At 39.2% G+C, this 17550-nt stretch overlaps 1 protein-coding gene across 2 annotated transcripts in view; it reads right to left on the bottom strand.

Moving 5' to 3' along the window:
- The window catches only part of OCIAD2 (OCIA domain containing 2), a 25207-nt gene extending 8119 nt beyond the window's left edge, over positions 1-17088 (bottom strand). The window contains exons 1-4 of one of the 2 annotated variants that reach the window (XM_044680427.1): positions 17009-17088; positions 12138-12247; positions 5872-5968; positions 2297-2350 (exon numbers count right to left, since the gene is read on the bottom strand). In XM_044680427.1, coding sequence (XP_044536362.1) covers positions 2297-2350; positions 5872-5968; positions 12138-12203 — 217 coding nt within the window. In that variant the 5' untranslated portion in view covers positions 12204-12247; positions 17009-17088. The other variant, XM_044680428.1, reaches the window with a different exon arrangement.
- Between the last annotated feature and the right edge of the window lie 462 nt (positions 17089-17550).

Here is a 17550-nt window from a genome sequence, read left to right as displayed (position 1 = left end):
ACACACACACACACACACACACACACACACACACAAGCTCACACTCAATTTCTTTTTGAACACGAGGAAATTAACAAAATTCAGCAAAGGAAGGGCACATACATTCCTTTGCCTGGGCAAAAAGATTCAAATTTAAACCATTCAGCATTCCTTCCTGAGTCTACACCATTCTATCTTGAATTCAAACTCATCCCATTTTATCTGTTCTCAGAAACCAAGCAAAGTTCTGCCTGGTTAGTACTTGAATGGCATACCAAGTACTGAAGCCTTTTTCTTGGGAGGGATCCTAGTATGGTAGAGAGGAGAAAAAACTGAAATAGTCATGGAGATTTGACAATTAACTAATTAATATAGACAGCTGAGTATAGAATTTTAAAGAGCATTTTTAAAGGAGAATTTTTAAGATGGAAAAGACTTTAAATATTAAATACAGTGGAAAGAGTGCTAGTTTTGAAGTCCAGAGGACCTGAAATCAAATACCAACTCTGTCCCCTTGCTATCTGTGTGACTGTAGATAAGTCATTAATTTTTGTTTTTCAGTTTCTTTGTCTACAAAATGAAGGAGTTAGACTAACTGACCTCTAAGATTCCATATCATATTAAATGGATGATATTAGTAATTTCTTATTTCCTAGTTGTATCTACCACCAAGACAGAGGTATAGTAAGGAACAGAAGCCTGAGGAAGTTTCAAAATGACCTCCCCATCCTCTGCTTCATCTCCATCTTTTTCATGGGTACACACCTCCCTGCCATCTAATCAAGACAAATCTTCCAAGCAGTAATTAAAAAACTGCTCATCTTCAAGGGGAGCTGAAAGAAAAAGCTGAAACAATTAGCTGGCTCTGACAAATAGCATGGCTCATTTTCCTCTCTCTCTCTCTCTCTCTCTCTCTCTCTCTCTCTCTCTCTCTCTCTCTCTCTCTCTCTCTCCTCTTTCTCTTCTTCTTTTCTCTGTCTCTTGTAAAGGTGGGGCACCAGGGATGTTATTATTATTTTTAAAATGTAACCTAAATGGTTGTGGGTTCACACTGGATTGAAGGAGAGACAGGACCAACCAGGATAGGGAGACCAGGGTTTACTGCCAAGCTTTAAACTCACACAGGAATGGCAGTTGGCCCAACAGTCACCAGCAGGCAAAAGGTAAAGTATTTAACAGTTTAATTGAGGGTAACTAAATAAAGGATGGGATAGGGGATTCTACACTTGAAACCTAAGGGCAAAACATAGGGGGTAGGGAAGGATTTAACTACACTATCCTATTGACCTAAGCCAGGCAAGGCCCAAAGGAAGCAGTACTGAAGTCACAGGGAAAGTTTCTTCAAACCTGGTTCCAGCCAGGTTTGGTCAGCTCAGCTAAAGGGCCTGAAGGTGGTTTTGGGTTCTCACAGTAAATCCAAGGATGGTCACAGGATGCCAAGAGCCAACTCCACCAGGTGATCCAAGGTACCCAGGTAGGGAGAGTGAGTTTGAAATGCTGTCCACCAGATCCCAAACCACTTCCCCACTTGGTGCAGCTATGCAGGTCTGCTGTCCACTTGCTGAAAGCCTTCACCTCTCAGGATCCCAGGGACCTGGATGCAATTTTTCTCAGATCTCCCAGGGTTAGCAACAGTTATGTCCAACCACTAATGGAGTCTTTCTCAGAGCACAAGCCCCACTTCCTGCTCCTTCATTCCATCTTGGAATCCTCCAGCCCTTCCTGCTAGGTCCAACACTAACACTAAATTAATTGCTAAATAACCCTCACAACACTCTGTCTCTGTCTCTTTCTCTGTCTCTGTCTCCTTCCTTTTTTCTTTTCTTCCTTCCTTTTTCCCTTCCTTCCTACCTTTCTTTCTTTCTTTCTGAAAAGCACATAGGTGACTTGGATGATTTAAAAAAGGACGTTTCTTATCATCATTTTTGGTGTTCTGCACTTAAAATAGTCTGCCTAATCTATGGGGCAAGTTGAGAACAAGAGGCAAATAGGGAAATGGGTTCTGATCCTTAGAACACTTCAGAAGAGCAGCCAGTAGAGAGGGGGCTGCCACTTAGGCAGAAGACCCAATGGCAGAATTAAGCAGGTAAAGGAATAGTGTCATGAGTGACTTCTCTGTCATTGCTAGTTAATAACATCACTACTTCTTACAGTAGTAGAGTTGCTCTAGAATACTGGGATTAAATGACATCGGCATATTATAACCAGTAGGTTTCTTCCAAAAAACTTGAACTCAGGTCCTCCTGGTTGTGAAGTCAGCTTTCTATTTACCAAACACCATATTGCCTCTTAAATAACCAAATATTTAAAATCATACCTTTGTGGACAAGTCCTTGAGTAATAAGCATTCCTACCAAGGCAGAAGGGAGAGCTGCAAAAATGAAGATGGTTCTGAATATTAATATTTAAAGTCCCCCAAATAAAAGTCTCTCAAATAAGAAATATTCAATAAATTATAACTGTTACTTAAATATTGCAATGTTAATTACATTTTTATTCACTGGAATTAAATTTAAGTTTAATTAAAGTATTATTTTTAATGATAATGTTTAAAATCTCCTGAATAAAATTTGAAAGTTGCCCCTCCCAGAAATCTACATTCTGAAAACCTTGCCTAGAAGAAATGAGTAAGAATTGCTCTGAATGAGTTCTCTTTTAACATAATATCACAGAGTGATAGCTCCTTCAGTGTCCCCAGGGTATACTGAAGCATCAGGACCAGGGTACACAGGTCTGAAGCTTGAGCTGTTCAGGTTCTGATTACATGCTTTATTCTCCCATGATGTACTATGTGCTACATTGCACATGCGTGTGTACACATACACATATCACAGTTGGCACTAGTCTTGAATTTTAGGATTTCTGAGACAAGAAACTCTCTCTGAAAAGTTCTATTTCTGTTTAATCTAAGTGCCAAAGTGACCTCTCACACACAGCAGAACATGGTGACAAATGCAAGACTTCCTAGCAACCTTGAAAAAAAAAACCAGCAGCAATATTTTTTTCATTTAGCACTTACATGGCTTGCCAATAATCAGCAAGAAGGTCATACTGATGTATTAGCCTACCACACCACTGTAAATTACTTTTAAAAAATCATCAGAACTTCTTTGGGAACGATGGGGTGCCAGTTTGTAGGGGCACAGTGAACAGTCATGCTGAAGCAAGATGCATGGGAGTTACTAGACTAACTTCCAGAGAATTGAAGCAGAGTCAACAGAGGCTTTTCTCCAATGGCCAGGTGTGCCAAAAAGTGGCAAGTATTGTGCAAGTCAGGTCAGACACTGGGGAATCAAAGAAAGGCAAAAGCACCACCTCTGTCTTCAGGGAGTTCACAAGGAAAAAGATGACATGCAGACAACTATGTATCTGTAAAATGGATACACTGGAGACAGTTGAAGGCAATATTGGAGAGAAGGTACCAGCACCAGGCAAAACCAAAGGAACAGATACACCAATACCAAGTGGAGTGGGATATTTTAAAGTCAAGTCCCCTTTGACTAAGATGACAACAGGCTTAATGGCTGGCACCTAAATCTAAGCTCTTTTTGGCAGCTATTTAAGTGGCTTAGTAGGAAAGTGTCAGACTTGCAATTGGGAAGACACAAACTTCAGATTTTGCCCCAGACATTTGTGATTCTGAAAAAGTCAATCTCTCTGCCCCAGTTTCCTCATCTGTAAAATGTGGACAATAATAGCACTTGCCCCCCCAATAGTTGGTATGAGGATCAAATGACATCATTTATAAATATATATATCTATATGTATAAACTTATAAATATTTATATTATATTTACTCATAAATTTATGTTTATTTATAATGTTTATATGTTATGTTTATTTATAATTTTATAAATATTTTATTTATTTATATTGTATATTTATACATTTATAAATATTTACATTTATATGTTATCTCTCAGCCCCATGCCCAAGGTCTGCACTCTCCAGCCTCCTGGGGTCTCAAGTCTTGCTGCTCTCAGGGGCAAGCTCCTGGTAGTGCCAGCTAGCTGCCTAGGGGCTAGATTTTGTGCCCCTGCTGGCTCTAACTCTGGAGCGGAGCCTCTGACTCTGGTACTGTGGGTGGGGTGGGGAAGGGTTGATCAGCTCTCATTTTGATGGGGGCTATTTCCCCCCTTATAGCGTGGAAGTGCCCAAATTCCACATACCTTCGATACTGTGACCTATTGTGGGGTCCCTTCTTTCATCTGGATTTTTTTTTTTTTTTTTGTCCTTTGTAGGTATGCTGGTGGTCAGTAGTGAGGAGAGTAAAAGCGTCCTGCTTCTACACTGTAGCCATCTTAACCCAGAACTACATTTATATGTTATATATCTTTAAATATAGATAAAGCACTATGCAAACCTTAAAGTACTATATCAATCAAGGTATTATGATTATTTGATAAATAAAGAAACTGAGGTCTGAAGAGGTTAAGCAACTTTTGAATGCATGAATTAGATTAAAATTTTAATAGTATATAAATAGAGTCATAATGTGAGTATGAAACTTCCTACCCCTTTTTATGATTATAATAGTATTAGCTTCTATGATTATTTTCATAACACAATCATTAGCTTTGACTCAAATAATATAGTTTGCTTTATAAAAATCATAAACATTAGTTAAGAAAAATACAGTTTAGGGTAGTATAAAATCTTGTTTACATCTTGACCTTAAGCCTATAACCCAAGAGTTTCCATTTGGCCCACCACACACTCTTTTTTTGTATAACAAGATAGTTGGACAAGGGGTGGAGGAATACTCTTTTTTTGTATAACCAGATAATTTGACAAGGGGTGGAGGAATACTTTTTTTTGGTATAACCAGGTACTTGGACAAGGGGTGGAGGAATATTTTTTTTTTAATAACAAGATAATTGGACAGGCACCCAACTGTTGACTCAGCATTTCATAATACTTGTCAGGAGAAAGACAACTAGCCCCTAATCCCTTATGGCAGAGGCCTTGGAAAGGTCATCTACAATAATAAACATAAGTTACCACCCACAGCAATTTTTTTAATACTTTCTAGCTTAATCAGCACTGACATCATTAATTAAGACCTGCCCATTTGTTGATTGTATTTGCTGTGGTGGTTTCTTGGCATAAAAAAGGTTATTTCCTATGCATCAGGGTCTCTGGTTCTGATTGGACCAGGGTCTGGCTTTGTTGGGAGAACTGGCCACCTCTCAATAAACCTATTAGCTTAGAGTTTTTGAATTGGTAAGATAAATTTTCACCACATTGTAGAAATGTTATTATGGTACAACTCTAGGAAGTATACCTCAAGGCTGAACTTATTTGTGAAATGAGACTAGTCTAGAAACTTACATGTTCTACATAAAGTGCCATTCTTCTCAAAGAAAGCCTTTACTTATAGGCAGGCACTATTTACTTTATTCTTTGATGTCCCCAGCAGTCTGCATATCTTGCTTAATAAACTTTTCTTGAATTAAAAGTGCTTACAGTAGTACTGAGTAAGGCATACATAATAAGCAATAGAAACATCTTATTAAATAGCTATGGTTTTATTCTGAAGGAATAAATATTAAGCAGCCTTAAAACACTGGAGATCACAGGAGCTGTTTGTTGTTTTATCAAGCCAAGTTTACTACTAAAAAATGAAATAGGTTATCAAATATTAACATAATTTTCAGGCTATGTTATAATTCCTGGACAACTGTCTGTAACATATCTAACAAACATGTTTTTTTCCATTTGAATAATACTTTCCCCCCCAATTACATGTAAAAACAATTTTCAACATTCAATATTTAAAATATCGAGTTCCAAATTCTATTCTTCTCTTTTCCCCTCTCCCTAAGACTGCAAGCAATTTGATATTGGACAAACACGTTTTTTAACACAGGATTATAAAACTTCTAGAAATACCTCTCTTCCAGAAACTTTCTTCTTTACACTCACGGATGATCTTTAAGATCTCTCCTCTGTGGATGTGGACCTTTGATTTGGGACAAAACAGCAGGCTCTGCAAAGAAAATTGTTTGACTTGATTGCTGAAATTATTATGAAAGCATTCCACATGTTTTTCTGGAGGAGACAGAAGTGAGTCTTTTCATCAAGTTATTTTGGTGTCTACTCTCATACCTCATTCCAGCACTAATTGAGGAGGGAGTCTCATTTTTACAATGTAAAACAAAAAGTGAGAAACAAATATTTGATTTACTGATTTGAAAAGAGAAAGAAAGAAGCATTTATTAAGCACCTACTATGTACCAAGCATTTAACAAATATTATTCTAATTTGATCATCAATAACTCTGTCAGGTAGATACTATTATGTTTACCATTTTATACTTGAGAAAACAGAGGCAGAAAGAATAAGAAAGAATTGACTCTAGGGTAACACAGCTGATGAGTGTCTAAGGCTAGATTTGAATGCAGGTGTTCCTGACTGCAGGGCCACAGCTTTACCCACTGCACTGCCAAGATGTCTAAATGAAAAATATTGAGGGGAAAAATATAGCTTTCAAGCAACACATCTAAAAATTATTCACTGTGATCAAATTGAACTTATTTCAGAGATGCAAAGATGGCTCAGTATTAGGTAGGCGATTAACATAATTAATCTTATTTAATAGAGAAGCAGCCTGGCTTTGTTGATTTTGAAGCTGGGGAGACAACTCCAAGACATAGCTCTGACACATACTGTCTGTGTATTCCAAGGCAAATCATTCCTAGGCAAGCCATTTAATCTTTCAGTGTCGCAGGCTAATTTGCAGAACAGGTGCTGATCTGCATTGGTACAGGGAGTTTCCTTGCTGGGAGTTCCTCTTTCAATGAAATGACAGGTCCCACACCATCCCATCTAAGACCAAGAGTTATTTTCTTTTTGCTGTTGTCTTTTTAAATCCTCTCCCTCTCTAACTATCTATCCATCTGTCATATGAAGAAACAGTTTTCAAAAGAAGAAATTATTAGAAGCTATATAAAAGATGGCTCCAAATCACTAAGGAAAAATGCAAATCAAAACAACTCTGAGGTTTCACTCCACACTCAACAAATTAGCAAAGATGACAAAATTGGAGGCTAGTGAACGGAGGTACCTTTCACTGCTAAGTCTAGGGGAAGAATTCTTTTTAAAAATGTATCTTTATTTATTTTGTCAAGTATTTCCCAATTACACTTGAAAATTTTTAACATTCACTTAAAAATTTTTTGAGTTCCAAGTTCTTTTCTTTCCTTCTGCTCCTCCCTTGCCCCTTGAGAAGGCAAGCAATATGCTCCCAATTATACAAGTGTTAGTCATACAAAATATATTTCCATATTAGCCATGAGGCAAAAGAAAACACACACACAGAAAACAAGAAAAATAAAGTGAACAAAATATGCTTCAATCTGCACTTAGAGTTCATTAATCAGTTTTCTCTCTGAAGGTGGATAGCATTTTTCATCATGAGTTCTTTGGAATTATCTTGGACCATTGTCTTGATCAGAGTTGCTAGGTCTTTCAAAGTTGATAATCCTTACAATAATGCTGAATTGTATTCAAAGTTCTCTTTGTTTTGCTCACATTACTTTGTGTGAGTTTATATTGTCTTCCCAGATTTTTCTAAATTCATCCTTCTTGTCATTTCTTATAGCACAATTCCATCACAATCATGTTCCACAACTTATCCAGCCATTGACAGGCATCCCTCAATGTTTAATTCTTTGCCACCACAAAAGGAGATGCTATAAAAAGTTTTGTACAATAGGTTCTTTTCCTGTTTCTTTGATTTTCTGGGACATAAATCTAACAGTGGTACTGTGGAGTCAAAGTGTATGTACAGTTTTATAGCCCTTTGGGTGTAGTTCCAAAGAGTTCTCCAGAATGGTTGGCCCAGTTTACAATCCACCAACAATGCATTAATGTTCCTGTTTTTCTACTTCTCCTCCAGTTTTTGTCATTTACCCTCTTCAAGCATGTTAGCCAATCCGATAGATGTGCAAGGTGGTATCTCTTGTTTTAATTTGTATTTCTCTAATCAATAGTGGCTTAAGAGCATTTTTATTGTTTCTATTGATAACAACAATAACAACAATTCATTTTACTTCAGAAGGAGGATTTTTGACCAAACCAGGGATAAAGAAGCTCATAAAAGTATAACAGGGCATTCTAATTTCAAAAAAATTTGAAAAGCTTTTGCATGAACAAAAGACAAAAGTAATTGATATTGAAGGGGTTGTAAGAAGATAGGCATACTAGTTGGTAAACCTTTGAAATGAGTCAACCATTCTGAAAAATTCTTTGGAATCATGAGGAAAAAAGTGACTGATGCCTCTACTCCTTGATTCGGATTCTATTGTTAAGCACCAGAGAGGTGGACAGAAAATTCACACAAATATCAAAATAGAGAGCCTCAAAAGTTACTACACTAAGACTTTTGGGACACTCTAGTATACATAACACCACTTCTAAGCAGCAACTAATTGGAATCAATGTTAAGAACCCACTGATTAGGGGATGTCCTATAAGAAACAACAAAAGAGATATTCATGGGAAGGGAACGAGATATTCAGGGAAGCATGGGAAGATCTGTGTGAACTGATGCAGCTTTAAATACACAGAACCAGGAAAATAACATGTACAACAGCTACAACATAAATGAAAAGAACAAGAAATTGAAACTATAATGAGCAAGCACAGCCCGAGAAGAGATGAGTAAATGTACTTCCCTTCTTTCATTATGGAGGTGGAGGGGTGGGGAGACTATACATATGTTGCCTGTGTTGTCAGATGTAGACAGTATCAGGCTTCTATTTAATCCTTTTTCTTTATTATTTTATTACTACTTTATTACTATTTGCTTTATTACTACACTGTGTATAGAAGTGAGGGAATTGAGGGTATTAGAATAGCGAGATACATTAGAAAATGATTGATGTAAAAACAAATAGGCATAGATAAAACAGTTTATTTAGAATTCAGATGCTTATGTACATTTTTTTCTGGATTATGCTTTGTGATTTCATTCAGTGTACTCCCCTGTTTATTTTAAGGGAACCACATTATAGGTAGAGAACTCTGGGGTGGAAATTCTTTTATCAATGTAGATCAGCATCTATTCTGAAACTTAGTCTCAGAATTGCCCAGAGACTAAGAAGTTAAAGAGTTACATAGCTAGTTAATATGTGTCAAAGCTTGGGCACCAGCCCAGGTCTTCCTGCCTTAGAGTGGGGCCCTTCTGTCTCTTCTGCCAAAGGTATCATTGATAAATAGCAAGGAGGCTTGTTTTCTGTCACCTTAGAAAGTGCTGGGGTAGGAGCACTGCCTGGGACAGTTAATGAAATCAATCTGAAAGCAGACAGGAAAAAGGAAAGTCCTGGGTAGAACCCAGTGGAATAGCAGTAGCTGGACAGTCAGGTTGGCTAAAGCACTATGACTTTCCCTAAGGGAAGACAGCTTGTTTATGGAGCCTTGAGGCTTTAGAGATATAGAAATATTCTTAACTAAAATGTCTTGGAGGATAAGTGTGGAATGAATAGGGATGAGAAGTTCCCCAGAGATTCAAAAGGTAATCCAGTGAGAAATGAATTCTAGTCTATAGATTCCATTGGAAATTCTGTCACATTCTATAAATTATATGACATGTAGTAAGTAAAGGGAGATGCTGTGCCTTCAGGGTGAAAAGAAATCAGTTTTATTGAGGCTTGTGGATCTGAGGAGAAGCAAAATGTCACACATGCTTGCAGGCAAGGGACAGGTAAATTGAAATAAAATTGCCATTATCTGCATGGAGAGGTGTGTTGGAGCCAGCTTGAACCAGTAAATGCTACACATCAAGGGCTGATTTATTGTTTTGGCATTTTCTAGACTTAAGTGATGGAGAAAATATTGAGAATGCCTATTAAGCTGAAAAGTGGGTCATGAGTACATTGAGGGTTGTGGGAGACTGTCCCCCTCCTGCTTGCCAGAGTCCTCAGGGATCACTGTACAGACCTGGACAAAAGCAGTCGCCCATGTAAAGAAGTAAGATCTCCAGCATGGAGTGACTGCCCACATCAGACCATCCCCTCAGTTCCAGTAAGTCAACCACAACCCCCAAAGAAGGAGCCCTTCAGGGGAATCAGTGGGGTGTGGGTGGGAGAATTGCTACTGCTAATTCAGACAGAAGAACTTTGCTCAGAGGGAACAAGTATCTCTTTACTTGGAGACTGTTTCTCCCGTCCTGCTTAGGAGTCAGGAAGGGGTCAAGTCCAAGCTCTGACAAATACTTCCACTTAACTTTAGTATCCCAAGCAACTAGAACTAGAAATAAATAATAAAATAAAACAACAGTAGAGAAGTCTCTCTGCCTTTAGGGAGGGAATTCCTTAATAGAAGTTGTTCCATACTGATAAAAAGTCTCACCATTTCCAAACTTAAGAGGGAAAAATGGCATTGGGGATATCAGACTTGCTCCTGGCCTCATTAGTTCCAAGAGGTCTAACAGAAAAATGGGTACTCCTGTCATTATTTCCTCCTTGTGGCCAATCTCCCAACTTTGTAAAATGCAGCTTCTTTTCCCTCAGATTTCTCCTTATTCATATGATTCAACTCATAATATAAGCCATGAAGCTGTTGGATTTAAATTGGGAGGGATAGATTGGTAAGATAGATTAGCAAAAAAAAAAAATTATTAATTGCCTATTATGGGACAAGCTATAAAGACAAAAAATGAAGAGGTCCCTGCCCACAGATGAGGGCGATCCTACAATTCCACCCTAGGATTTTTCGATGGCCCATTCATAACTCAAACAGGCACTTCCATTGATTCTAGCTGCTGTTCTTCTTCCTTTCCCAATGGGACCAGAGTTGGATTTTTTGGCTCTATGCTAGAGCTGAAGACAGAAGGAGAAGGATGATTGTAGTGGGAGGAACAAGCCAGTTTTTAACCCCAGATTAGCCTGGTTCCTCCACAAAACTCTAATCCTTAAGCATGGTATAAACATGGAGCCCAAGCCTGCTCTTGCTGCTGTGTGGAATGAAGAGTGGGGAGCTTCTTGGCAGGTCTCTTGGAAGATCTGGCTGGGATTCTGGATTCTTAGGAGTGCTGCTGTCAGGATTAATGTCCCTGAAAATTCTCTTGGGATGATTGCAAGTGCTTCTTTTCTTTCTAACCATTAATGCTTTATAGTTCTCAGTTTCACAGTGGCAGCTATCTCTGTAGCTCTTCACATTCTTATTTCCACACATGAACTGACTGGCCTCTTGCCTGGAACTGCCTCTCAACTCACCTCCTCTAGACCTTGTCTCTTAAACTCTTAAATTTCACCCCAGCTCTTCTATCCAGAAAAAGTAGAAGTCAACATCTTGCATAAGAGCTTCAGTCACATTAACCTTTCCCTAGTTACCTCCCCCACCTATCAGCCTTGTTCCTTGAGATCAGGTACTGAGTCTTATCTACAGTGTGTATTTACATGCTCCACACTTGACAAATGTTTGTGGTGCTGCCTATGTTAACACTTGTTCTCAAATGGCTTGCTTATTTCTCTGAAGGAAGACCTTGCTACTCTAATCTCCCAAAAGGAAATACAAACATAATTTATCAACTGATGGTAAGTGTTATTCTCCTGATCCCTGCTGTGAAATCAGGTTCCTGAAGGCAAGAACTATTTCATTTTTAATTTGAATCCTCAGGACATAATAGGCACTTTAATAAACATAGCCGTAGTTGGGCAACAGTAGCTGATCTTCAGGTCTGGACTGAGTAAAAACAAACTGGGGTAAATAAAATTTTAATTTCAAAAATGAAAAGAGATTTTATTTATTTACTTATTTTTTAAAAACCCTTACCTTCTGCCTTGGAACCAATAAGGTATTGGTTCCAAGGCAGAAGAGTGGTAAGGGCTAGGCAATAGGGGTTAAGTGACTTGCCCAGGTTACACAGCTAGGAAATGTCTGAGGTCAGTTTTGAATCTAGGACCTCCCATCTCTAGGTCTGGCTCTCAATCCACTAAGCTACCCAGCTGCACCCTAAAAAAGAGATTCTATTTTTTTTAAAAGAGATTTTAAAAGGAAGATTTTTCTTCCAAAGACTTTTCATTTTAATTCTCTTTATACTTATTTTTAAAAGGTTCCAAATCTATAAGCAAAAAAGAAAATACGAAGCCTAGAACTTTGTAAAGCTGTCTGTTAAGATATTGTAGTTTAACTTCCCAGAATAAAAGCCATACCTGTTTGTCTGGTGGTAGGTGTGGCGTTTTAGGTTCCTTTTCATCATGAGGAGGCTCTGAAGCCATGATGGTAATGTCTGGGCTTGTCACTAGGTTCTTCTTTTATTTACCTGCATAAGAAAGTGAAAAAGAATCACTGTTATCAGTGTTTGCTTAAACATCAGCAATGCCTTTTTGGAAAAGGTCTAGATGGTACCAGATCCCATTCTCAATCATTCACAATCATTTTTCAAAAGAATTTCTGATACCAGTTTTAAAAATAATTAACTTCTTAATGGAAGACTGCCAACACTAAGAATATAGGGAACTGTCCCAATACTAATGCTCTCTCTCTATGGTGTATTCATCTATCATTATACTTCTTTGATTTCACAGAATAATGTCTTTAAAGCTAGAAGGGACCTCAGAGGTCAGCTAGTCCAATTCTTCATTTCATAGATGGAAACACAGATCCAAAGCAGTACAGTGCTTTGTCTTGTATTTCCAATTGCATATTGGACATCTGGAACTAGATATCCCATAGAGGTATCCATACCTGAGCTAGAAATCTTCCCCCTTGACCTCTCTCCACCAAATCTTCCCATCATCTTAACTGCTTTGTTACTATTGAAGGCACAAACATCCCATTAGTCACCTAGACTCCATCTCTTTGTCATCCTCTCTCTTAGCTCTTTCCCACGCCATATTCAATTGGTTGCCAAGGCCTAGAGATTTTACCTTTGTAACATCTCTCAAATATGCCCCCTTTTCTTCCTCTGAAACTGCCAGCACCCTGGTACAAGCCCACTACCCAATAAATTCCAGTGGCTCTCTGGATTTTCAGGAATCAAATATCAAATATAAATATAATATAAAAATATATTAATATAATAATAACACAGTAATATAATAATATAGAAATACAAACAATATAATATCTAAACATAAACAATATATTAATATAACAATATACAAACAATATATTGATATGATAATATATTGAAATATAAATATAAAATAAAAATTATAAAATCCTCTGTTTGGTATTTAAAACCCTTCATAACTTTGCCCTAGTTTTTCAGTCTTCTCATAACTTATCCATTGACAACACACTCTGAAATACACTACCACTGGCTTTCTTGCTAAGCTTGGAACAAGATACTCCATCTCCCTCTCTGACATTTTCGCTGTCTACCCTCCCCGCCCCCCCCCCCCATGCCTGGAATGTTCTCCCTTTTCATTTCTTGCTTCCTGACTTTTCTGGGTTTCTTCAAGTCCCAGCTAATTTTCCATTTCTGCATCCTTCTCCACATAATTCTACTGCCATCTTTCTTGATTATTTCTGATTTATCTTGTATATCTTTCATTTGTGTTGTATCCCTCATTAAATGTGAGCTCTCTGAGTCAGGGACTGTCTTTAATTGGTTTTTTTGCTTACCTGGTACTTAATTAGCACAGTGCCTGGTCCCCCACATACAGTAGGTGCTTAATAAATGTTTATTGATTATTGGATGACTGAAAAAGGTCATATAGGTAGTTAATAAGTAGCAGAACCACCATTCTCTCTTCTATTCAAACCCAAGACCTGTGATCCCAAATTCAAACCCCCAGTTCATGGTCCCTTAAAGAAGGGGTTAGGCTAGAGTCAGGGCTCCAGAAAAGAGGGAAGACTTTGCTAAGAGGCACTTGTACTAGCCTAGGCAGCCAGTCCTGTTGAATTCCAGTGGGAAGACAGAAATCAGGACAACTAGTTGCCTAGACTAGTGCCTTCCGTATCTGGCCAAGCTCTCAGCGCTATGCTTCAGCTTTGAGGCTGTTAGAACAAATTGTTCTCACCTGTTTGTTCCACTGGGTGAAATCTTCCCATGTTTGGGGCAGACATCCTCCTAAATCACTAATAGGTTTGTGAGGGAGGGGAGAATGAGAGAGGTTAAATGACTTTCTCTCAGCTCCTCATACATGAAATGGGGACTCACTGGAAAAGGAAATGGAAAACCACTCTTGTTTCTTTGCTAAGAAAACCCATGGGATTACATGAATTGGATACGACTAAATGAATGAAGAACAACTGGGGTTCTAAAGCCAGCTAGTGTCCCAGTATAAGTATGCATCCTGACCTTCCTTATTCTGAGACTAAACCATCTCCTGTGGTAGGGTGCACATAGCCTTAGCCTAATGAAAGCTTGTTGAAATAAAGAGAAAAAAAACAACCCCAAGGTTTTGAACATGAAGACTACAAAAATAAGCTGATTATGAGAGCCAGGAAGGTCAGAAGGAGGAGCAGGTTTGGGGGAAAATAATAAGCACACAATTTAGAAATTTGAGAGAGATGTCTTATCAGAAAATGAAGAGCTCAAAAGCAATGTGGGTCTCTTCAGAAGGAGTAGTGCCAGAAGCTAGAGTTAGAGAGCAAAAGTGATCATCTCATTTTACAGTAAGGAAAATCTAGGCCTAGAGATGTTAGGTGACTTGCTCAAGGCAATAAGTAGCAGAGCCAGAAATCAAATTCAGGTCTCCTAATTTCCAAATCTAGCAATCTTTCCATTGCCTCAAATTAGGGTTTGAAATAGGAGACCAGTGAAATAGCTAAGGCAAGTATTTTTAAATCTCTTCTCTATTAGATAAGCTCTTTACAGATAAGAATCCATTTAAGGTTTATTAGGCATGTCAGGAGCCCCTTATAACCTTAGACTCTTGGAGTTCCTATCAGAGGACCACTTTGTTGGCTGAAAATCCTATTTTAAATTACTAAATTCTTTTGACTCTATATGATCAGGGCTATTTGTTTTTTCCCCCCAATTTTAAATGCTTTTCTGGGTTATACATGTATTATCACACAAAACATATTTCTGTAATATTCATTTTTTAGGTGAATAATCTTATAAACAAAAACCCCAAATCATACACCCAAATAAACAAATAATAAATCCTATATTTTCATCTGCATTTCTACTCCAACAGTTCTTTCTCTGGAAGCATGCTTGTTTATAAGTCCCTCAGAATTGTCCTGGATCACTGTATTGTTTTAAGTAGCAAAGTCTATCACATTTGATCATTCCACAATGTTTCAGTTACTGTGTACAATGTTCTGCTGGTTCTGCTTATTTTACTCTGCATCAGTTCATGTAGCTCTTTCCAGTTCTTTCTGAAATCATCTGGTTCATCATTCCTTATAGCATAATAGTATTCCATCACCATCATATACCACAATCTGTTCAGCCATTCTCCAATTGAGGAACATCCCTTTAGTTTCCAATTCTTTGCCACAAGAATTGGACCAAAAGAGCAGCTATAAATATTTTTGTACAATCAGGTCCTTTCCCATTAGGGCTATCTGTTTATATTAATGGTGGTCTCAGGAATACTTAAGGACCATATAACTGACAAAGAGTTTGACTATTACCTATCCATCTTAGTGTTAAGCAAACACATGACTGTGTTAGTTTGCCAGGAAAGCAAAAAGTATAACAATGATTATTTGTGGAAAAACTTCTGTTTGAACAAAACTTGATCATGTTTTGACAGACTTTCTTTCTATAGTTAATTGCCTTACTATAAAGCAGCAATATTCAGTTCTAACCCATTTTGCAGCTATATCTTGTTAGAGATATTTTTAAATGAGAATGTTTATGCTCGCATGTATTCTTCGACCTTGTTCATATAACCAATCATGTATATATTTCCTTTGATTCTGTTGCTTTTGTCTGAAAGAGGTCTTAGAATATCAAATTTACATTTGGATCTCTCCCTTTCTCTCCATTGCATGTAAAAAAAATTGACTAGCAACTACACCTCAGTGTTTTTCTTTTAGGTACCATAATATGACAAAAGCAACTGAGTGAAGAAGTTGCTTCCTTTGCTTTATTTCATGGCCAATATGGTCACAATCTTTGAATATCTCTATGAGTCTTGGATGTTAACTACAATGGACTCATGACAGATTTGACTCCTAGAATAGGATATCAGGTGATGTACACATCCTCTGTGACACACTGGTGAATTCTGGCCTCCAAATTAGTGCCTAATTACCCCAGCAGTGGTAGGTTTGAGAAGAAGGCCTCTAAATATTATCCCAAGGTTCTTATCTACAGTCCTTTGCCTACACTCCTCTCAGAATTTCTGAAGGGGGCTAAAACTAAGGATTTTCTGATTGTCTTCAAGTTTTCCTCTAAACTCTGAATTAATTGATCACACAGCTTATTAAATCAGTGTTGTCTGACAGCCAGAAGGTACTTGTACTGTTCTTTCTAATACTCTCTACTATTTCCTGCTCCAAAGTGAGGTGTAAGGAAGAACTTAGCAGACTTTACTGATCCTGGGAGAAGGCCCTGCATAGCACACTGGACATGGGGGTCTGGATTTGGGCCAGGAAGGGCTGGTTTCAAATCATGCTTCAGAGGTTTCCTAGCTCTGTTACTCAGTTTCCTCATTTGTAAAATGAGGGAAGATGTCTCTAGTTTTAATCCCTGTGGGTCCCCTGCATCGGGTGGATAGCAGACATAGAGCCTCCCGCTTGCCAGGGCTGCCAGTGCATTTTCCGCCGTTTGCATCGAGGACCAGAACCCTCATGGGACCGAGCTGCCTCGTTTCCCACGGGCCGCAGAAGGCCTCGGATGCACACAGGTAACCGCACAACATCCCTGCTCCTACCTCCACACCCCGGCCTGGGACCCTAAATGAAGCTCCTACCTGTCTGCCCCGCCCCCACCGGCAAGCTCCGCAAACTACATTCTGCCAGGGCCGGTTCTGGTAGTATAGACCGAGATGCCATGGGACGGGTGGCAGGGTGGGCAAAGGACCCGAGACGCCCGCCCTCCACTGAGGTTCCCCGACCTAGACTGAGGGGAGGTGGAGAGGTGGGTAGCTGCTCCGCTCCGCTCCCCTGAGCTCACCTCTGCGGAGTCGGTAGATTCCAGCTTCTAATTGTCCTTTGCGGAACCGTAGCTCTCCGCCGATGGCAAGCTAAACAAGACGCGCCCTCCCCCACCCAGAGCAGCTTCGCTCCGCCCCTGAGCGCTCCCTCGGGAGGAGGGCGGGGAGGAGCGCTCCGCTACGAGGTGGAAGGCCGAGAAGGTATGGACTCTAGAACCTGGAAGTGGACCTGGGGCACAAAGTACTTGACCTTGGGAGGCTGGACTAGCGGGAGGGCAACCCCTACTGGGAGAGGTGTCTGAACCCCAACTTGGAGAGCTGGCTAGAGTGGAGGAGGTGCGTCCTGGGACAACAGCCTGTCCTTCCTTCTTACGGATGGATCGCGGGAGAACCACCCCTCTTTGTGGGCCCCCGGGCTGTGGGGAGAGACCGCGTGAATCTTGGGGATTTGTGAGTCATTCAGTCCCTCTGCACGGAACTACGAGGGCACATCACGCAAAGGCCCAAGATCTTCTCAGCCTCCGTGCTTTCTTCTGTGCACACACCGCTGCCATTGCTTGTT

This window comes from Gracilinanus agilis, chromosome 6 (assembly GCF_016433145.1).
Source record: "Gracilinanus agilis isolate LMUSP501 chromosome 6, AgileGrace, whole genome shotgun sequence".
Lineage (NCBI taxonomy): Eukaryota > Metazoa > Chordata > Mammalia > Didelphimorphia > Didelphidae > Gracilinanus > Gracilinanus agilis.
This window is presented reverse-complemented; position numbering and strand designations above follow the sequence as displayed.